Raw genomic sequence first — 24,054 nt, 5'->3', positions numbered from 1 at the left:
AGAAACAAAACAAAAGAAAAAATAATCAAAATACGTGGATCAGCCACAAAAGGGCTCGCCTCCACGGGGCATGCAAACTTCACTATGAAAAAGAAATTTTTATAAGAGGAGACCTCACCCTCAACCCTTGTACACCCAATTCTCTCTCACCTGAAGTTTCTCTCACAAAAGCTCTCTCTCTCTTGGAGACCTCCTGAACCCCTGAAGAGCCTGGCGATCGCTGTCCAGGAGCCTCCTGCTCCTTCTCTCACAGTGCCCTCACCTCTCTCTCTCTTCTCGGGGTCGTACGGCCTTCGTACGGCGAGAAACCTGAACACTGCCCTCTCTGTTTCACGCACAGCCCTATTTAAAGGGTTAAACACGGTTTAAAACATAATTAGAGAAGGATCAGGAGTCCTAAACAAAGCCAGATAACCCCTCGGACCGTCGGATCAAGATCGGGAGCCTTCTGGGCCCTTAGATCGCGCTCCGGTCCATGGAATAGTACCGTGGACCGCGAGAAACATGTGGGAAACGCCCACGCGGTCCACAGGCCCCTTTGTGAACCGCCCGGTCCATGGTGGACCGAGGCAAAGGGGCCGCGGGCTTGGGTCGCGCGTCCCGCGCGGGCCTGTGTCGCGCGTCCCGCGTGGGCCTGGGTCGCGCGTCCCGCGCGCCGCCGCCTGCGGTCGCGCCGCTGCTGCCCGCCGCCGGTCGCCGACGGTCCTCCGCCACCTCGATTCTCGTGCCGACTTCAAAAGCTCGTATCTTCTCCATCCGAGCTCCGTTTCAGGTGATTTTGGTCTCGTTGGACTCCATTTTTCGCCGCGAACCTCGCTGTAGGCTCAATGTGGGCTGAATCTCGAGACATCAAATCCTAACAATCTCTACCTCGACTCGATATTCGGCTTCTTCCAAACTCCGAGAGCTTCTGGATCTCCTTGCCCCCATGCCCTGGGGCAATCGCCTGCTGATCATGGATGGGCAAACATGGGAGTCGAGCCAGGCTGCTCGATCCCATCTCCATCGTATGCTGTGCTCCTTCTGACCTGAGACCTGCTCGGGGCATCATCCTATGGCAATAGGAATCTTACCTTGCGACGTCGCCTCTCGTCCTCCCGAGTCTCCTGTCTCGTGCCCGATCCGCCTCTTGGAGCTCCACCTCGCTCTGGGCTCCACCTAGCTCCCGATGCTCCATCTCGCACTGGGCTCCCTGTCAGGTAATAATATCCTCTGCTCCTCTTCTTCCCCTCCAGCACAATCCTATTGCCGCGTAGCACCCTCAGGATTCCTCCACCAGCTACCGTCCTGTAGCCTCTCGAATCCAGTCTGCTAAGTGAGATAAGATTCCGTCTGAAATCGGTTATGTATCGGACCTCTCCCAATCTCCTCACTGCACCATCATGTGTCCTCCAGCTGACCATCCCAATGCCTCTGATCGCACAGCTAGATCCATCCGACAGATATACAGTGCCCTCACTGTTCTCCAAGGAGTCAAGCTGCTCCTTTCTGCAACACACATGATAGGGGCATGCAGAATCTAATATCCACTGCTGGAAAGAAGTAGATACCTCGTCAGATATCTCAAAGACATCTCCATCTGAATCGCTGCCGGCCGTCGCTACAGCAGCCACCGTCCGATTTTTCAGTTGAGGGCAATCTCTGGCTAGATGCCCCAACTCTTCACACCGGTAACACTTGGTTTTGCTCAAGTCCCTCTTGGACTTAGACCGCCCTCGTTGCGATCTCCTATCGCTCCGTCTACCGCCTCCTGCTCCTCCAGAAGCCATCAAAGCTGAGCTACCGCCACTTGAGCTCGAAGCTGGGTTCTCCCTCCTGAGAACCTCGTTCTGGAGTATCGTCGCGGTGACCTCGTCCATCTTGATAGTGCTCTTCTCCACTAGAAAAGCAGTCACCAAGGACTCGTACGAAGAAGGAAGCGACGCCAGCAAAACCAGCGCCCTGGTCTTCTCCTCAACGTTCTCGCCAACGCTGAGAAGGTCGGTGAGGATCTTCTGGAAGTGGCTCAAATGCTCCTGCACGCTCTGTCCCTCAGTTATCCACAGTTGGTAAAACTGTCTCCAGAGGAAAAGAGTGTTGGTGAGAGACTTCGCCATGTACAACTCCTCGAGCTTCGACCACAGCACCGTCGGGGAAGTCTCGTTCAGCACATAGATCACCGCCTCATCCGCCAGGTACATGCGGATGGTACTCACCGCCTGCATTTGTAGCCGTTTCCAATCCCGCACCTCCATGGTGGTCGGCTTCTCATCGTATAAAAGAGCATCGATCAACCCCTGTTGGATGAGCACGTCCTTCACCCTTGCCTGCCACAAGGAGAAATTACTCTTACCATCGAACTTGTTGATCTCCATCTTGATTGTTCCTGTTTTCTCCATCTTCAGTCTTGCTCACCACCACTGCAATCTGCGTCCTTGTACCGCCTTGCTCTGATACCACTTGTTGGGTGGATGTTTGGCCAGGACACCACCTCCCAAGATCCTTTCAGTACCATGCGATGCAGCAGGAAGAAAGAAGAAACAAAACAAAAGAAAAAATAATCAAAATACGTGGATCAGCCACAAAAGGGCTCACCTCCACGGGGCATGCAAACTTCACTATGAAAAAGAAATTTTTACAAGAGGAGACCTCACCCTCAACCCTTGTACACCTAATTCTCTCTCACCTGAAGTTTCCCTCACAAAAGCTCTCTCTCTCTTGGAGACCCCCCTGAACCCCTGAAGAGCCTGGCGACCGCTGTCCAGGAGCCTCCTGCTTTTTCTCTCACAGCGCCCTCGCCTCTCTCTCTCTTCTCGGGGTCGTACGGCCTTCGTACGGCGAGAAACCTGAACACTGCCCTCTCTGTTTCACGCACAGCCCTATTTAAAGGGTTAAACACGGTTTAAAATATAATTAGAGAAGGATCAGGAGTCCTAAACAAAGCCAGATAACCCCTCGGACCGTCGGATCAAGATCGGGAGCCTTCTGGGCCCTTAGATCGCGCTCCGGTCTATGGAATAGTATCGTGGATCACGAGAAACACGTGGGAAATACCCACGCGGTCCACAGGCCCCTCCGTGAACCGCCCGGTCCACGGTGGACCGAGGCAAAGGGGCCGCGGGCCTGGGTCGCGCGTCCCGCGCGGGCCGGGGTCGCGCATCCCGCGCAGGCCGGGGTCGCGCGTCCTGCGTGGGCCTGGGTCGCGCGTCCCGCGCGCCGCCATCTGCGGCCGCACCGCTGCTGCCCGCCGTCGGTCGCCGGCGGTCCTCCGCCACCTCGATTCTCGTACCGACTTCAAAAGCTCGTATCTTCTCCATCCGAGCTCCGTTTTAGGTGATCTTGATCTCGTTGGACTCCGTTTTTCACCGCGAACCTCGCTGTAGGCTAAGTGTGGGCTGAATCTCGAGGCGTCAAATCCTAACATGACCTTGTACTAGATTGGATAGTGAAGCTTAAGACGCAATTCTACAAATTGAATAATTGCAGCAAATTCTGCGCAGATTTCTCCATTAATTGCTTTGCAAATATGGCTATTTTTAAGGTTTTACATGTAGACTATTTAAAAGAATAAAACCAACATCTTGTGTAGTTAACAGAATTATTGAGATGAAACATATCTTCATTCCAATGCTTATCAAACTAATCCAAGTTTAGGTTGACAGATTCATAGAAATTAAATGTTAGCATTGATCTGGTATTCGATTAGGCAAGGTAAACAAATCCAAATGCTCTTGCTTATGAACCCTATTAAGCCAGATTTCATCCAATTTCATGTTTGCATACCCCAGCCAAAATACTTTCCAATGCACGGGTGAACAATCTAGGTGGGCAAGACATATCCGATGACTGTGTTTATCATTAGATGTCAGACACAATGATTAAACCAAGTGCCGCCTGTTCTTCTATTTTTCTTGCTCATAAAATGGCCATTTATCTTTATATAAATCATTCGATCTATATACTATGTACCTTGAATTGTTTTCACCTTGAAGAGTTTAGTAGCATAGTTTGAAGAGGGACTCAGGTTTATATGCATCTGCATTTTGGTTTATGCACAGGGATTATACAAGGCTAATCCTTGCATGACATAGTTTTGCGTATCTATTGTTGTTGTTGTTCATTCACAAGTAATGCCATTTGAAATGGGAAGTATATTGATAACTCTCTTGAAGTATTTATTGTAAAATTGAATTTATTTGATCATAACCAATTACTAAGTTATAATTAATTTGGAGGTTGTGGTCCATGAAGGGATAATCAGAGAAAAGCCAACCAGCAAGGAAGAAGCTCGTCAGTTCCTGAAAGGTTCACTTAAGGATTTGTACATTGTCATTTGATGGTTCAATTGCTTATGGATTCAGCTTTTGTATGTCATATTTATACCTTAACTGTTTGCAGGCTATTCTGGGGATCATGTATCCACTGTAGGATCAGTAGTTGTTACCAATCTTAAGACAGGGAGGAGATATGGAGGCTTGGATAAAGCTGAGGTATTTGTGGTGCAAAATGATTTAATTGGCAGTTTATCTTGCACCTCAGTATGCAAAACAAATGGCAGAAAGTACATATTTTGGGAACTTTCAATCAAGGTACATATTATCAATGGTACATATTCAAGGTACATAGTATTTTGGGAACTTTCAATCAAAAATATGTACTTTGATAGTTTATCTTGCATCTCAGTTGTATGTCATATTTTTCACAAATATCCGGTTCATTTATGTTTTTTTTTTAATTCAAAATTAAGATTTAATTAATCCTAACTCAATTTGTCTACGCTAGCCCAATTGTGTAACCCTAGACTAATACTCTTGTTTGTGTAACCCTATAGCTTCAATTCTATTTGGTAGTGGGATATATTCTGATCTCCATTATCAATATCATCGAAATCTTTTTCGATGGATTCGAACTTCTTCCAATTCATCTAATTTAGAATTATTGATCATCGAGATAACTCTAAGTGGTCCTACGATCCATTAGTGACACCTATCAGTATATAGTGACAATTCATCATAATTGAATGGTTGAATCTCTGGGTGCGGTTGCCGTGTAATTCCGTTCTTCGATTGTGAGCTCGACAAAACATAGATTAAGGATAACTTGTCAAACCTGATTCTTGTCATATGTTGGATTCAATCAACTTGAGTCCACTTATGAAACCTTATGGAAACACCTTTCCATCATCCACACTGCATTGGCCATAGGTTTAGGACTCAATTTTATGATCTACATAGGACTACTCATCTATCGAGGTCGATAGATCTTATCTTGGTGCACATCCTATTCTTACAATGAGTCTATTGCAGCCAACATACACCTCAAGGCTCCGTATGGCTAGAAGATTGAGTTATGATGTAGTCAAATTTCAGCAATCTCACTGTGAATAACTGAGATACTACAGATCAAAGAATTAGACACATTATCGCAGCATCGAGTTAGGCACTGATGAGAAGGTGGACATCCTAGTGACTCCTCATTTTTGATCATGTTAAGTATCCTTGTTCCTAACAAGCACTTACACTCTCGCTCTGATGTCTCCACACCGTAGATTCAAGATCCATCTATACTAAGGAAGTGATCATGCACCAATCTCTTCAGATTAAGCACCATCTCCGTGATGATCTTATAATCGGAAGCAGTTTATGAATTAATTATTAACGACACATGTCTCAAATTCTCAATTTTTGAGAATATGCGTCATTATACCTATTAATTCAATGGACAATTCATAAATACTTAATAAACACAGATATGAATGGAAAGAAACTCAGTTTTATTAATTTATAAGTCAATATTACAAAATATGTTCTTAGAAAATTTTACAAATGTTGGCCACTCTGGCTTCTAGAGTATACATTTAATACACCGCACGCAGTGTATAAAAAATTGCTCTTCACGATAGTTGGCACCTTCTACCGTTCTCTGTCCTTTCATTTAGACTTTTAAAACATCACTGTACCACAACATTCTATGCATGGTCCATGATCATGTCTAAGTCACTGAAATTCTTTCAAATTATTTCTTTTGTATTTACTTGAGTGCATGTGATGCTAATTTAGACATTGATCCTTGGCACAACTTTTTTTTTTGTGGAGAAGGTGGGGAGGGGGTGGAGGAGCTGGATGAAGAAGAGGTCAATGGTGGTGACAAGGGAAAGAAAGGGGAGGAAGTGATGCCGATGGCCGGATGACTTCGGTGGACGAGGAGGTGGTAGGGTGGCGGGGTGAGTGCGGTCTAGGAGGAGGTGGAGGAGGAGACGGGCAAAGAGGGGAGGTTGGTGGTGGTAGCGATAGAAAGGAAAGGGAAGAAGTGGTAGTGATGGCGGGGTGAGTTGGGTGGAGGAGCTGGCGATGGTGGCGGGATGAGTTCGATGAAGAAGGTGGAGGAGGTGGGGAAGGAGGAGACAAGCGAGGAGGGGAAGTCGGTGGTGGCGGTGACTAAACGGAAAGGGAGGAAGTGGTGATGGTGGGGTGAGTCCGATGGAGTTGATGATGGTGGCAGGGTGAGTTCGATAGAGAAGGAGATAGAGGAGTTAGAGGTGGAGGGGGGAAGAGGAGATGGGCGAGGATGGGAGGTCGGTAGTGGTAGTGATGAAAAGGAAGGGGAGAAAGTGATGGCGGTGGTGGGGTGAGTGATGTGAGTCTGATGGAGGAGGAGGTGGCAACATGGCGAGGTGAGTCCCATAGAGAGAGAAGAGTTGGAGGAGGTGAAGAAGAAGTAGGTGGTGACAGTGGTGGGGTGAGTTCGATGGAGTGGGAGAAGATGGCACTATTGAAGGGTTGGGGGGGTGGGTGGGGACTGGGGGGGATGAATTGGGCTTGAAAAGAGAGAAAGATATTCAGAAAAAAAGCTCTAAACTTAAAAAAAAAAAATCACACTAAGCTATCCGTGCCACCATAAAATAGCCTTGGAGTTCTATAAAGTTACCCGCATCAGCTACACCCATGACTGGCAATAGGAGATTGCCGGTGGATGGATCTTGACAATCCATGTTGAATCAAATAGGCAATATTTTTTTTGAGGATTAAAAGATGATTCTATATTTTGCAGTACTGTAGCAAATGTCTTATTTCTATATTTTTCTCCGTTATAAATTTCAATAAGTATAAGCTAAAAAGTACTGGGAACCATAAATGAGCTAGGAGACTGATTGGCGCCAGCTTCCAGTGATTGATGCATTAGAGATGGATGGAATGCTCAAACTTCCATCCTCTTTTTCCCCTTGGCTTTCTATTTGGCACATGAATGTGCTAGTCATAGGTTGTGTGGACGAGGATCTTTAATTTGAGAATACTAGATTTAAGGACGTAAAACAGAATTGAAATGAAAATCAGAATAATCATATCTCTCAACATGTTTGGTTAATGATTGAAATTGGAATAAAATTTAAATATTAAAAAAGAATAGAGATTAGATTTTAGAGGGTTGGAACATATTCTTATTTTTTTTTTGGAATCGGAATTCCTCAATTAAACAATTGGTACGATAATCACTCATTCTCAATTCCATGATAGAGTTCCCCAAACCAAACATGCCCTAAACTTAATATATCAGCATAGCAAATTAAGTGGTTAACATCTATACACGTATGTGAAAATACATGGTAATGGTCATCAAATTGTTCCTTGATTAGATAGTGGTCAATATTTTCTCACAGCAATGGTGGTCAATGCAACTTTGTCGGGACTCATTTGCAAGATTCAGTGATTTTGTTGTTGGAGTGAGCTTTTGTTACTTGCGTCCATCATGGGTACTGGAGTTGTTCACCTGATCAATACCACTGTCCCTACTATTGAAAAAGAATTCATGATGTGCTAGATGATGTCTGCAGGGTAGTTTTTTGAGAGGCTATAATTTTGGAGAGTGATGATTCCCCTTTGCTCACCAAGAAAAGGTGATTATGATTCAACAAAGATGCCATTGTACACAAATTTTTGGATATAAACTAAGAAAAGAAACATGAAAGAAGCACATCACTAAGACCAAGCTATGCTGTCAACAAAAACTTATCGTTCAATCTGGCTGTCCAAACAATTTCATTCCTTGATCACCATAAGGTTCACCACCGACCAAGATGAGAAACTATTCCTTCATACTTGCTACCACAACTTGTAGTAGAAGAACTTTGAGAAACAGGAGCACTATGTAAATGAACTCAGAAGAACAATTACAAATTTGATATGCTAATCCACCAAAAAAAGATCACCCTGGGTGATTATTTAGAAATCATTCAAGGATTTTAATGATATAACATGTAGTTAATGTGCCAACTATCTTCCATCCTTCCCCTGCCATGATTAAGCATGGTGCTACTCACCAGCATAAGCATAAATAAACAGGAATTCCATTCTTTCTGCTTTCACTTTGATTTTTTTCCTTGCTTCTTCTTTACCACTTCATCAATGTACAATATACCCTTGCCTTTGTAGACTTCAGGGGGCTTACAGCTACGAACAGCACCTGCAAACTGGTGTACCCTTTGTTTGTCTATCCCCGTACAACAAATAATGTTGGGTTTAAAGCAGAAAACACGAACAGCAGGAGGAACAGCAAATTCAATCTCATGACTGTAGCCCAATTTTAAGAACAGTTGGCGACCTTCTACTTCAGTTCTTGCTCTAAACCCAACTCCCACAATCTTTAGAAACCGAAAGAATTTGGCTTCCATCTACAATTTCTGGAAGCTTGGCCTGTCATAGAAATACAAATTAATAAAATGTCCATCTGAAGCTACAGGCATGTGTAAAATAACACCAATTTGCTACATGATCTGCAGACATTTCATTAAGGATTTTGACACTAACCTTTGACAGATAAAGAAACCAGATTTATTACCTATTTTGATTGCTACCATCACCAACGACTTTTAAAATCAACTCTCAAAAAAGACAAAAAAAATTAAACAACATGAATAGCTGATTGGCTTCATGCCCTTGAGAGAAGAGCAACTATTAACCACCATTTTTCTAGTTCAATATATTCACAACATGTTTGCTGATGTTAAAAATAAAAGTGAACCAAGCAAAACAAACGAATTTCACAAGCATGATACATGGACTAGTTTAAGTAAAAATTGATATTGTTTAAAAGCAATAACTAAAGTGAAGGAATATGACAAAAAAAAAATTGATGTCATCATATCGAAAATACCTTATTTTCTGCTTGGGAGGTCAAGATCTTTGTTTGGCACTATCCAGAAATCAAGTTGTTATGAAGGATAAACTTGAGCAAAAAAATCTCATTTTTTGGTCCGATATCAAATCCTGTAATATATAAGATGAGACAGCAGATTATATCTTTTCCTAGAGTTGCTTCACTCTTTCGTTGCAGAAAGATCTCCTCAGAGCGTGGAGTTTAAACCTAAGGGGATTGAATCTAGAAGCGCTGGTCACATTGAAGGGAATGAAATGTGAGATGCAATGTGAGAGGAGTTGGACATGGCTGTTGCAACTTTGCTTTGAAGTGTATGTCTTGAAAGAAATGGGCAAGAGTTCCAGGCTGTTAAGTACAGTAGAAACAAAGTCTAGAGAGGAATGTGGATCCTTCTTCATAGATTTCTGTCCTTAAAAGATAAGGAGCATTCAAAGGTTATCGAGGTGATGGAGGCCTCCAATCCATATTGTGGCCTCTGCTAGATCTGTTATTGAGCCCTTCCCTATCAGCTATTAGCTCCCAATTCTATTATTCCCCCCTGCTACTTTCAGCTTTTATTCCTTGCCTTCATTTCATGTTCTTGACCCTATATGGGGTCTGAGTGGAGCTAATATGAGGACAGTGACACAACAACCCAAATAAGATTGGTCTTGACTGGATGACTTAGGATGAGACAACAATAATCTGGAAGTGATATATCATCTCTAAAGTACTGACTATTAAAATTCGTATATTTTTGGAGATCTCTAGTCTATGCATCCAGTGATCAAAAAAGAACTATTTAAATAACACAAACAATATATGTTTTTTTGGACCATTGGATGCACAGACCAGGAATCTCTAAATCACATAATTTTTTGATAGTATGTAGCTTAGAAAAGATAAATCATATCCAATGACTCGGATCATTGATGTCAAACTCTCGATCATCCGGTTTGGATCCATCTTATTAGGACTGTCGTGTGGACGCCCACATACTAGCTCTACTCTTAGGATCTTCTCTACTTCAATGTAATAGGCTAATGATCTTATGAGTTCGATATGTTACCATCAAGAATCATAGCATTAATATCAAATTGGAATTTCTAATATGCAATTAAACCATCAGTTTTCCTTAAAAAAAAATCATCAGTTAATATATGGCCCCAAAATGATTATGAGCCAAAATCATAATAAAGAACCATGAAAGTTTTGGATGAGGAACATAACAATGATCTTCTAAGTAACATTCTTATCACTGACACCACATCTATCCTTAGAAAATTAATTAATTTTTCCCCTAGAGTTCTAAAAATAATATTTCAATTCTCTAATCCGATCAATGTAGTGACATTCTAGGCACGAGTGTATGTGATTCGGTGTCCAAAAAAATTTGCAAGGTAAACAATCACTGCGGTATAAACTATATCGTAACAATCTTCCCGAAATGCTTTCATTCCATGAACAAACATAATCAAATTTTTAAATAAAAAAAAGATCAAAAATTAAAAATAATGGAAACTAAAAAGCATATATCCGAAGTCTGAGAGAGGACAAGCTTACCACGTGTGGAGCTGCGATCCACTGCCGGAGGGTGGTCGTATAGTGGTCGGTCCTTGGGGGTGAAGGGCGGAGGAAACGAAGCGGCGGGAGACGGAAGTTAGGGTTACGGGTTTCCTGGGGGAAGAACTCACGTGCCGTCTATACACGATATAAGGCGGTAACGATGCGCCGAGTTCTTAACATGCTCACACTTTGCAAATCAATGGTCGGATCTGATCTCGGGGACTCACGAATCTTAATGGAGTCCATGAACTAAATAGAAGCGCACCAGGATGAGCCGTTAAGCTTCTCGCCGACCACTAATTGCTTTCACAGCAACCATCTCCTCTCGGGCTCTCGAGAGCTCGATCCCTCGCTTCTTCTTCTCTTCCCTTTCTTTATTCTCCGCAAAAAAAAAAAAAAAAAAACCAAAAGCAAAGGGAAAGAAAGGAGAAACGAGTAAAGAGATGGCATCGAACCCTCCTCTTCCCTCCTTCAAGGTTTGTTTTCAGAAATTTAACAATTTCTTTGACCAGATTATCGCGGTTTATCTCTGGTCTCGTAAGATTATTTCGACTGGTTTTTTTCTCGTTTAAAAAATTTTCTTGAGACATATAGATAAGAATATCAATAATATTGGATTCTCTTAGCTGTATCATTATTTTTAAATTTTTCATGGACTCTGCGAAGATGTTTCATCGTTTGGTTTCGGAAGATTAATTTAATGTGATTGCTGCTGCAGATAATCTTGGGTTCGTCGTCGGTGGCTCGCCGTCAGTGATCTTCTCAATGGAAAATCCAGGCTAATGATGGAAAATCCAGGCTAATTTGCCTTTCCATCCAGCAAATTTTGTAAAATCCAGGCCATAAACGCTTAATCTTTTTCTTGCTCATCCAGGCGGCATTTTGCTTATCCAGGCTCAACATAGGCTCAACAGCGGAAGTATAATCAAGTTTGCCCAACATTATCAAATTAAGCTAGCTTGATTGAGAATTAATATATGCATAGGTGAAGACAAACAAAACTGCTCATTTTTCACAACCCAGTTGATCTTCTATCCATGTACAAAATCCAAAAAGAGAAAAACCTGCCCCAGAAGGAATAATCCTGGCCCAAATTATGATGTTTTCTCTACAATAATAAAGTTGATTATAAGATTATTGCCATGGCCATCGCACAAGAAAGGCTTCTGGTTCGCCTCAATAGTTCATAATATCATACACCAAGAAAATATTAGACTTTCTACTGGTTTGTGAGGTTTGTTTTGCAAATTCTAATCCAAAACAGAAAGGGAAAAAAGAAACAGCTTGTTTTTGTGTTGGTTCACAAAAACAGTTAGTGTGTCAAAAACTTACAGCAAGATCAGAACGTATAGCCCACAATAACTGGAAAAGGAAGAACCATGTGCCTTTGAAGACACAATGCAAGCAAATCCCGGCATCTTCAATAAAATATCACACGATTACATAACCTTTTTTTCAAAAGCTTCAAGTATTTGATAATGAGGAGTAGTGAGACTTGAAACAACTGAGCATTCAGGTCACAAGATAACAATCAAACACATTAGCAAACAATACAAGCTCAACTACGAGTGATACATACACTCAGCCATCTTCCTGAGTAGCTGATGAAACTTTGATTTTGTTATAGCAAGTACAAATATAAGGCACACACAGATTCGTACAATCACACAAAATAGAGAAGAGAAAGAAAAACAAACACAGGATTTACGTGATTCGGCTGAAAAGCCTACGTCCACGGGCAAGACACGAGAGAAAAAATTCCACTATGATGAAAAGAGAGATACAATCACTCAAGAACTCTCCAAACCCTACCCGCACTTTGATTTCCCAAACCTCTCACAAAACTACCGAGATTGACAGAAAATACAATATTTATACTGGTCCGTACCGCGGGGGGCGTTGCCCCCCGCACCCCCCAATGAGGTCAGTGGTGGGCTTCGGGCATGGGCCTATCGGGCCCATGCCCTCCGCTACCACCACAGACCTCCCAAAATATTTCATTCAGGTCGCAACGCGGGCTTTTCAGATTGGGTCATAGATCGAGCCCATAAAAGATATCCAAAATTCAAGCCACATTAACAGATTATTAACTTATTCAAATGAAGAAGCTCAAATATGATGTCACAATACATGTAGCGGATACACGTAGAAGGACCATAACTACACAGCTTCAGCACAGCAATTTGGAAGACTTCTTCGCTGTTATTTCATCGTTCATATTTAAAAGTTGTCTTATATAATGAGAACTTCCCAAAACTTTGTCATAGCCTGCAATGCTGCTTCTATGGGGTTCATTCATACACACTCACTAACATCTGAGACCTAACCTCACCTTTTGCCATATCTTGCCTTCATTACATCATACCAAACAGCGACTCATCACCTATCACTTCATCCTCCATTAGCGCCACATTTTGGCTTCATCTTAGAGTCTTGGCCTTAAAACTATCTATGAGCGAAATCATCCGACCCTCCTCGAATAAGCAGGGATTTCCCAGCAACCCAATCTAATTATTCCCAGTTTGAACTTATCTTTTTTTGATGGAAAGGGAAGCAAAGCTTTGCCACCCAAAATTTATTAGATCAAAGTTTACAGATACATATACACGATGAGAACCCAGTTTGAACTTATCAACCCAACAAAATCTCCATTAAATTTACGAAAAGAGAGCACCGTTTCTACCTCAAGAAACTGCCATCTTCTATCGACCAAGATTTCTCCTTTAAAGAACAAATCCAACAAATCCACTAAATAAAAATTCAATCACATAAAGGTCCGAAATCTCACCGTAGAAGGTGACGAGGCCATCGGGAACGAAGAACATGAGAATCACCAGCACGCCCCAGAAAACTATCTTCACCATCCACCCGCATGGCGTCCACGATTGCGCGGATTCTTCTGACTCTCGATTCCCGCCATCAGAATTGCCACGATGGTAAAGAACAAGAAATTCCCCAAGCTGATTCGAACAACTCGCTATACGTTGTCTGGTGGAAGTGATTAATCCCCAGAACAGGGGACCTGATTCGAACGACTCCCTACACAAATCGGAATCAAAGAAGACGAGGAAAGATTGATATAAGGGTATAAGGGTTCAGAGGGGAGCTCCTCCATGAGTGGGGCGGAGTAGGCGATGCGGCCGACTGGTACCGCCAGCCAACGATCGGCACGCTCGCCGCCGCAGGCGGAGGTCTCTCAAATCCCGATTTCTTCTTCTACTCCTTCGTGGGAAACCCTAATCTTGGGTTTTTGGAACGGGAACGGCGCTCAGCGAGAAGAATCTCTCTTTTCCTCTCGAGGAGGACATACAAGAGAGGCGGGCAGCGAGGAGAGGACCGCCATCTGATAATTGCCAGCGTTCCAAGGAATCCGTACGGCGGCGCATACTGTACGTCGAGGCAAAATTGTTTACTGGCCCTTCCTTGCAACGAAAACTACTTATGAGCTCTTCGAGGACGATCATCCCTGTTTAGAGTCGGCAACGTCTGCCGACTTAATTTGACGTTGAATATATACCGCCCTCGCATTAGCGTACAGTGTACATCGAGGAAAAATTATTTTCCGGTCTTTTTTTGAACCAGAAATTACTTAGAAGTATGAAAAAAAAATTTGTATGTTGATTTATTGAGGAAAATTATATATGAATCCTTTGTTTCATTATGAATACTTATAAATCATGCATTAAATTGAGAAACAGGGTAAATTTGAAGTCAGGTAACGTTGCGTTTAGAAATGTGAGGGAAATGCCTCGTTATAATGTGGAAGAAATTTCTTTGGGAGAATTAGAAGATTAGCCGGTAATAATTTTCACATAAATTCAAATCTTTTTAGCGTAGAACTGGAACTGGTCAGATTAGGACGTATCATTTGATGGAGACGGCAAATCATTTGCCATGTTCATATGAAACGTCTATTGTAATAACACAAATTCAGCCATAACACTAATTGTACGTATCTGCTCCTATCCTGAATAAATGGACCCTTTCTGTTTTGTTCTTTTTTTCTTTTATTTTTTTTTTTTAAGGGAGAGAATCATAAGAGGTGCACCAGGTAAGATAAAGGGCTCTTTTTATGAAGGTGGGGTTCACAGCCATACATATCTTGTATCTCATGGCTCCCATTTCCATTATTACCTAATCCCACCATTTCCAAGCCTCCTTCAACCTCCCATTAATCTATACATGCACCTCTTCTAACAAAAGATCATCTTGTTTTAGATCTTGCGGAAAATTTACTTTTATTTCAGGAATGAAGCTTTATGCAGTGCAACGCACCTGCCTTGCGAGCCAATTACAATAACTTAAAATCACAAATCATGCATGTACATAAAACAATAACGAAAAGCATCATACAACTAATAATTGATCTCTCTTTTATCCAAATTTATCTGATCCTCATTTTTCTCTCACTCCAATTAAGCCGGCCTGAGGACGATCTCCCACCCTCCATCTTCAACATATGAAGCAAGAAATCATTCCACGTGTCGATCGGCCCCGGCAAACACCAATGTACACAATCATTGTTCAATGCAACATTGGCATTTGGCAGATGGCCATAACGACCGGGGTGCCCATCCGGTCTCAGCAACATGACTTCAGTAGTATCCAACAACCTAAACTTGAGACCCTTCTCTCTGCCCTCCTTCTCAGCTGCTTTGAACTCCTCCACTTGTGTCAAATAGAGCTCAAGATTGAAGGTCTCCAGCCTTGTCTCATTGCTTCTGAAAGGCCTCTTTCGAATGCAGTCCCCTCCCTTGTCCCACTCACCGTTCTCAAAGTGGGCTGGAGCAAAAGTTCTAAGGAATGTCATACCTTTATAGCCTTTCAGATTGAGCAAGGATTGGAATGTAGTTCTGAAGGCCATCCTATAGCCATAATACATGGTGAGATCAGTGATGTTCTCTTTTTTGCAGTAGAAGCACCCTACAAGTTTGTTGTTCTCATAGTACATGGTGGGTCGGAAGAACCAGTGTCCGGCGGACACGATAACGTAGTCGAACTCCTCGATCTTGGTCGTCCAATTGGTATCAGGTTCATCTAAGTAGAGGTCGTAGAGACCGGTGAGTAGTGGGCCATTGGGATCAGCATCATAAGCCTTCACGAGATATGGCGACCAGATGTTGGCTAGAGTGAAGTTATGGGTGGGGTAGAAATTAATAGCGCCTGGACTTGCCATCAAATATAGCTGGGGATACATCTTCCAAGTATGTTACCTGAAAATAGTGGATGAAAGAGGAAGTGCAAGGGAAAGTTACAATCTTACACATTAATTCAAAAATTTTTGTTCCAACTAGTTGGATATCCTTGAATACCATAGTTCTGCAGATTGCAATATATATATTCCTTTGTTTTTTATTAAAAAATCTGAGAAATTTTTCAAAAATAATCTCAACTTCCGCATCAATAAACATGCTCGCGCGCGCGCGTGTTGATATATTTGTTGGTAAGGATGCAGATATGGTCTCGGCCTTGAAATCTGTTTGTGCCAAGCTTGAAATAGACCATTTGAATAATTTGCGTACAAATGGATTCAAGACTAGGAAAGTGTTTCAGCTTTGACTCAATAATTAAGTGCTACCGGTTACCACGGATGGGAAAAAGTCTCAATTTTTTGTACAATCAGTTATGTAATTATGATTAGACCTGGTTGAGTATTGGGCACTCTGGCCTGATTACTTTTCTTTGATCTGGTCTGAATCGGCTTTGAGTTTAGGTTTTGAAATCTGGTTCATTCGTTTCGATTAGTCAAGTAAGGTAGGGTTCGATTTCCCATCATATTTGAACCAGATCTAGGTTTTAAATATTAAAAACCACATTATTATTATTATTATTATTATTATTATTATTATTATTATTATTATTATTATTATTATTATACTACTACAAGAGATGGAACCACATTTCTGGCTGGATTTAATCTATGATATAACTAAAATCTTACTATTTTAGACCCAAATTTTCTAGATGTTGATTCAACCTTTTGTTCTTAGTTTGGGACCTAAACCACAATCTACAGGTCCGGAATTTGCATGTGGGTCATGTCCAAATCAAGTTAAATACTGGTCTAAATCAAATATATTTAGATCAATTTCCACCCTAAGTGGGACAATCAATATTAAAATGTTGACCATTGGTCCATATCGATGGCAATTTTTTTAAACGTTGGTATCATGGCTAACAATTGCTAATGACATACACCTAGAGAATAAGTGGATTCTAAAATGAAACCCCCTCTCAACAAGAGATAGGTGCATTTCTTGGACTAAAACCATGTTTGCATGTCACAATTATGCGAGGCTGTTAGCTTGCCCAAGTCTTGCCTTGTCATGTTGGTTAAAATGTCCGATTTAAGCGATTCCTACTTTGAAACGACATATGCAAGCCATCATTCTTAAAATTCCAATGGCTAGCTCTCTAGGGCTCCACACGAAAGAAATATGTGGACATGGAATTGTGCATTTTGAAAGGGGCCACCTAGCCACCCAACTCAATTAGTTGTGGATTGACATGTATTTTGATCCATGATTCTTTGATGGGACCACCAAATTTGGTAACACACACTATCATACTTGATGTTATTAGCTGTGATCGTAGTGCATGCACGTTAGGTATGGAAATAGTTGGATAAGGATATCATATAGAGAGATATGCCATTATTAGTGGCATGCAAGGCCGCTATTATATATGGTTGCATAATTAAAAGATAGTTGGAATGTCTACCGCATAATTAGATGGAAGCCAAAGCCAGCAGTCCAAATTTTAAATATTTGTATCGTAATACGAAAACTCAGCCTAACCTACCAGATGCATGTAATGTTTAACAAAATGTATGCCAAGAGGCATGGCCAAAACCGACGTGATCGCAGCTGGTCCAAGCCAACGCACTACTTGCATCCTTCACTGGATAAGGAGAAATGGTTTCAAGAAAACCATTGAAATCGTTAAACAATATGACCTCTTGAAATATGTATATATGGATCGATATGCAAACAACATTTATTTGGTTCAAACACTCGCAAACCATTGTCAAATTATGCTTTAGAATGTTTATTCATTGCAAGAACATTTAATATGGAAATTCATTTGGATATTTTTAATGTTGCAATTTATGGTCAATAATTAATTTGGATAATGATGACAATGGCATGTGGGTTAATTATATTGCGAATGTTCAGTCATGCCATCCATATTATGTATATGAATCATGCATGAATGGCTAAAAATTCAGTTGAACATGTAACTTTTTATTTGGATCAGTGATGAAGACGCAAGGAAACTCCACATGCATGCTTGGATCAATTTCGAACCTTGTCGACTCAATTCGGGAACTTGGCAAAGCCTATGAGATTCTTTGCCTGCTACGTGACCAGTTAGAAAGTGTTCCATCCTTGCAGTGCAGCATAGTATTTGACAAATTATTATGACTAAATGGATGTGAAAAAAATTGAACGGATGAAAGAAAATTGAAGTGGGGCTTACCCTAGATAGGAGACACACCAAAGACTGCATCTGGTTTCTTCCAACGGAGTCTCCAACAAAGGCCAAGGACTTTCCTCTAACAAGCTCTAGGAACTGAGCGGGGTTGAAGATGGGTAGCTCACAGTCATTGGGTTTCCATCTCCACTTCATGAAGTCAGTGTCAGGCCTTCCATACTTCATACAGTTTTGGTGCTCATGGATCGCCCAACACGTCGCATTCGTATAGTATGGCGCTTTAGGATTTGGAACCCATTCCCCTTTAAAGATATCACATTTCTTAGACAATCCTACTCTCCTTATCGGATCGATGTCTCCATTAGAAGGAGGAGAAGATGATGCAGAGGCAGCACTACTCTTCCATGGAAATGATGAGCCTAGTAAAGGGTAGAAATAGATGGGAGCAATGGTGAGGAGGACTAGTGTTAGTGTTAGAAAAAGAACTTTTTTTGGGGTGTTTTCGGGGTTTGTTTTCCTAAAAGAGGGAAGCTCTGATGCATGAGGCTTCATTGGAGTGGAATAGGATGATGAGAAGAAGACGTGCATGAAATGGAAAAGGAAGAAGATAGCTTGTACAATTTTGCAAGCTAGTGTCTGCACTTATAGAACATTTTGATTGTCCATCTTACAAATAACACCCTAGATTTAAATAACTCTTCTCACATCCCTTTAATATTTGTTACCAATATAAGTTCGTGTAATTATTACATAAAATGAGATAATATTTTGCGAAAGGCCACTGAGAAGTTCCCTAAATGCCCATTCTAAAAAGGAAGACACTCCTATCCATACGGAGTTAAAATTTCCTTTTTTTTTTTGGTAGGTGGGAAATTAAAATTTAGTGGTAGAAAATAAGGAGTATATTGAGAGGATATAAGCTTTCAGGTGAAAGCAGGTCAACTATAGCTTTAAATAATGTGTTTGGATAGCCAATGAACTCTCACTGCAGATGCTGCTAAGAAGGAAAAGAGGTCGATAATGTCCTTCCTCTCCCTTCATGTAACACAAATTATATTAATGTGAGGCCCACTTCCTAAACACTATGAATGGGGTCTTCATTATAACTTTGCCATATTAGTTTGTTTGGAAGTTTCTAAAAGGGATCCTCAACTGACATGCATTATATAGAAGCTCCAGATGATGTGTAAGCTATATAGGTTGTTAGATATATAGCAAAAGAATTTTATCCATCACTCATGGAGTAGGGATTCGGATTATCTGTACCAAACATAGATAATTTAATCAATTACAGCATAGTTTATAATTACCTTCGCTGCAGATAGAATCTGTGGATTTTGTCAGCAAATTTTTAAGCAATGTGATCTCCCTCATGGTGGCTTTGGTGTCCGGTTTGCTATCCCATAGTTTATACCATACACACACACACACACACACACAGATATACATACATACATATTAGTGGGGAAGTAGATCCATCCAAGTTAAGCTGTTCACTTAAGATGATTGACAAATGAAATAGAGGCTCACCTGGGCGTGCAAGACCACACTTTTACATAGCATTACATGGGCGTGCAGCCAATCACATGCTAGTCCATGAGTGTGTACCCTTGCAACCATAGGCTTTTCCACACATTAGATAACAAAATGAATCCATTCATAATTAATTACCTTGTTCAGAGGAATAATTATGATAGATCGAATGATTTATATAAAGATAAATAGCCATTTTATGAGCAAGAAAGATAGAAGAACGGGCGGCACTTGGTTTAATCAATGCGTCTGACATCTAATGATAAACACAGTCATCGGATATGTCTTGCCCACCTAGATTGATCACCCGTGCATTGGAAAGTATTTGGGCTGGGTATGCAAACATGAAATTGGATGAAATCTGGCTCAATAGGGTTCATAAGCAAGAGCATTTGGATTTGTTTACCCTGCCTAATCGAATACCAGATCAATGCTAACATTTAATTTCTATGAATCTGTCAACCTAAACTTGGATTAGTTTGATAATCATTGGAATGAAGATATGTTTCATCTAAATAATTCTGTTAACTATGTATGATGTTGGTTTTATTCTTTTAAATAGTCTACATGTAAAACCTTAAAAAAAGCCATATATATTCACAAAGCAATTAATGGAGAAATCTGTGCAGAATTTGCTGCAGTTATTCAATTTGTAGAATTGCATCTTAAGCTTCGCTATCCAATCTAGTACAAGGTCAATTTTGTGGGAATTATGATCCACAATTGGTTTATTCCTGACAATGACTGTTCTATCTTCATTTTTTTCAGTTAACATGAGAATTGAGAATGGTGTGACTCACAAGAATCAATATAATGTATATCCGAATAATTTTTTCGCAGGTGACAAGGGCCTCATCCAATCTAAAGTGAACAAAATGCCCAACATTGAGCTTAACCGTTAGAGAATTTTAGAATTCGCCTTTGCCTTCAAATTTTTAAATTTATTGTTTAACCATTTGCTCATTTTATTATAGTGATTGTCTTTATCCATAAAACCATAAATTTTTGCAACTTGAATGATTCTGAGGTGGTAGTTCTATGGTGACACCATACCCACCATATTTGGTCACTGTCGAAAGCGCCATCTAGGTTTCCAAGTGATACACCCAAACCATGCCGACAGGCATCTTTGCCAAAGGGCCATCACGAAGGCTCCAAAATGGAGGATGAAGAGAGGTAGGAAAGCATGCATGGGTTGTTATAATTCTAATTGATCAAAATAAATCCTTAGGTATAAAAAATACATTATACGATTAGTTTGTTGGTATTATTTGGTTGGTGTTCCATGCTAATCATCCTCCTCACCAACCCAAACTCATACTCAGAATTTGTCGTAGTGCAAGATATTGACCAACCCAGTCCCATTTACTGTAATCAGTTCTTTCCATGGGTTAAGTCCTTTTAGCAAGATATGGACCAGCCGAATTCTAGAACCCCCTGATCATTATCTATTGGAATGTGAGAGGCTCTAGTGCTCCAGCAAAAATGAAGGCCATTGAACATTTAAGCATATCTTCTTGTGGTATTGTGCTTATCCAGAAGGCCAAAGTGGCATCACCTATGATGATCCTAGAATTGATGAATGGTCTTATCTGGATTCCGATGGCTCATCTGGAGGGATTTTGATTGGATGGAATTCTTGTCATTTCTCTATCAGAACTTCTATCCAAAACTGATCTCTCTCTCAGGGACTGGTATTGTCAAGCTCTGAAGTCCGCCGTTTATGGACCAAACAAAAGGCACAAAGGGATTTGAACTTGTTTATGAGATGAGTGAGAGGAATTTGTAGCCAGTTTGAGGAATTGAAATCGGAACACAAAAGGATTTGTTTTTCTTATTGATGAATCCCAATCAGCTTGTGTCAAAGGTAGATCAATTATCCAGAATTTGCTAAGCGCCCATGAAATGATCGCTTACTGCAGAAGATCTGGTCGGAGGGAAATTTTGTGTAAGCCGGGAGGGGGGAATAATTACAAAATTCTCTTTAGAAATGGTCTACCTGGTGAATGGTGACATAAAGATTGTTCTCATATCGGTTCTCATGCTTTCGGAACCTAGAGATTGAGTACCTTTCGTGCTGTTCTAAACACATATAGAATCACAGTTATAGGGAAAAAAAGTATGATATCCTTTGCATGAATGGGATAATCCACAATGATCCATGTCATCTCCTACCCCCGCCAAAAAGCACAAAAGACTCATTAGAGAATTGACACAAAAGGCCATGAACTTTTGCAATTTAGGGCACTTCACTTGCACTGTGTGAGCAAGTGACGAGCAATATACCGCCGGAAGAAAAAAATATAATTAAATTTTAATATTATAATTACAGTTAAGAGCTCATGACTCGGCACGTGAGATATCGTCCACTCTGATCTATGAGCCTCACAGTTTTATTCTTCAAAAAGTGTCTCACGTGAAAATAATGATTCTTTATTATTATATAAGATATACGAGCGAGAGAAGCCCCACAGTTATAAGGGTGGCCACCTATCTGGTACATTACTGTTGCAGTCAAAGACTCATGACTCAGCACGTAAGATATTATCTACTCTAACTCATGGTCCTTATAGTTTTATTCTTCAAAATACATCTTACATAGGAAGGATGGTCCCTTCTTATATAAGCCAGAGTCCGTTTTGATTTACAACTAATGTGGAACTAATGATACTCTCCCTTCTACATTACAATAATTAATATCTCACATCATTGCCTATGAAAATGTATGATACACATATATTAACTAATGAGATGTTGGCAACCTAAATGTTTATGCAATAAATCATCAATCACATCTCATGATAATTAATTATTTAATTAACACCGATAGCAGAAATTTGTGTCAGGTCCCATGCGATCCAATCTCCAATCTGAATGATTTGTATGGAAGCTAGTAACAAATAATCAGGCTTCAGTTATAGTTTAGATTTTGGAGATAGATTTGAGTTGTAACTTGTGAACGGTGACTACGTGGGTGGGGGGCTAAAGTGAATTAGGGTACAGGGCAAGAAGTGTAGTAGAGTGGGATTTGGAGTGAGAAATTTGGAGTGAGAAAAATTATTGTATGCATTGTATGCATGGTCAAATCGGTGCACGCCACTAATAGCTATAGTGTATTGTGGTGAGTCATCATTGAGATGAGCGCATAATGAATAGAACTTATGTGCGAGTATCTCAACAATTGGTGGTGTGCACCAATGTTGTCAAGCATGCAATAACCTCATGGAGTGAAGTTTTATATAAGTGCTAAAGTGCCTGAACTAAGATTTTTCTTTTTTTAATTATTTTTGTTAAACTGCTCCCTAGTAGCCTAAAATAAAAAAGGAATTCTCTTGGCATCCTGCATCCTTATACGCTAATCATGCATTTTGTGGTAAGACTAGCCAGTGATGGTCACTTTAATCTGACCAAATTATATGTGCTCATTCTAACTAAATCCTGGTCGTTGCTTTAACCATTTATGCTAACCAAAACAAAATGACGCAACAACGAATTGAGAAACTGCACCAAAATACGCAACTATACCTAGTACCAAATCTCAAAAAAAGGAACATGCCATCGCATGATCAAAAAACAGAACCCAGTTAACCGGTCATACAAATGCTGGGCATTGGTTCACTTACTAGCCACCAAAATGGGTTCAAAATTTGCTTTATAGGGTAAAATGCTGGGTGCATAAATGCAATTTGGAAGCCAATCTAGTTTTAGTCTTCTCTACTATCATCTTAGTCCCAATTTTACAAAGTTTGGGTCCACCAAGCATGCAATTGACACGAGATAAAGCCATGTGAGTGTTCTTGCAGCCTGAAGAGTGAGTGTACTACTACCATCCATAGGAATTCACAGTATCTATCAACCTTAATGCCTGACCAGTTGTACGTAAGAGCCAATGAGCAATAGCAATAAACCAAAACATTAGTGAATTGATAATTTAACTTGTGGCAACGTGTCAGAACAATAATAAAATTGGTAACCAATAGTTGACTTCAATCATGATATTAGAAGTAGTCCTTAGAAATGGATGATGTTGTTGAGGAGGCAGTTGCACTCCCACTAGGTTTCTTTCACTTTTGGCGTTTGAATGAAGGAGATCTTCACTCATTTCCATCACAGATTCACAGATATGTTGTGTTTAAAGCGTTTCATCAAATCCACGATAGATAAATAAATCTCCGTTCGGCAATGCTTTACTATAAAATAGAATTTGGAATGCAGAGATCTAGCACACGCCCAAACAATATGAACATTGTGAGAAACTCTCACCAACCTAACGAAACACGATGGATCTTCCATTGGACGGCAGATCTTGCGGACGCACAGAAATCTCTGTACAAGTTATCTGCACCGTCCACAGGTGATCTGCTTCGTGATGCGTGCACAGTGCTTACTGGCGGTGACCACATCCTGCGC

At 40.9% G+C, this 24,054-nt stretch overlaps 1 protein-coding gene and 1 pseudogene across 2 annotated transcripts; both read right to left on the bottom strand.

Moving 5' to 3' along the window:
• Window positions 1-7,985: 7,985 nt before the first annotated feature.
• On the bottom strand, window positions 7,986-14,097 carry LOC140853237 (large ribosomal subunit protein uL6m-like). Of its 2 annotated transcripts, none has more exons than XM_073247466.1 (2): window positions 13,466-14,097; window positions 7,986-8,669 (listed from the first exon to the last, which is right to left on the bottom strand). In XM_073247466.1, the coding sequence occupies exon 2, from the start codon at window positions 8,645-8,647 to the stop codon at window positions 8,339-8,341; it is 309 nt and encodes a 102-aa protein (XP_073103567.1). In that variant the 5' UTR covers window positions 8,648-8,669; window positions 13,466-14,097; the 3' UTR covers window positions 7,986-8,338. The 2 variants fall into 2 exon arrangements, with proteins under 2 accessions (XP_073103567.1, XP_073103568.1); XM_073247467.1 differs by lacking the exon at window positions 13,466-14,097 and adding an exon at window positions 9,130-9,219.
• Window positions 14,098-14,892: 795 nt separating this feature from the next.
• On the bottom strand, window positions 14,893-18,709 carry LOC140853232 (protein trichome birefringence-like 19; annotated as a pseudogene).
• Between the last annotated feature and the right edge of the window lie 5,345 nt (window positions 18,710-24,054).

This window comes from Elaeis guineensis, chromosome 13, assembly GCF_000442705.2.
Source record: "Elaeis guineensis isolate ETL-2024a chromosome 13, EG11, whole genome shotgun sequence".
In the NCBI taxonomy this organism is placed as follows: domain Eukaryota; kingdom Viridiplantae; phylum Streptophyta; class Magnoliopsida; order Arecales; family Arecaceae; genus Elaeis; species Elaeis guineensis.
Note: the sequence above shows the minus strand (reverse complement) of the source record. Positions and strands in the feature narration are given on the sequence as shown.

Bases quoted from the DNA above. Each gene is read 5' to 3' on its own strand.
- LOC140853237 (XM_073247466.1), bottom strand. From the start codon at position 8,647: ATGGAAGCCAAATTCTTTCGGTTTCTAAAGATTGTGGGAGTTGGGTTT.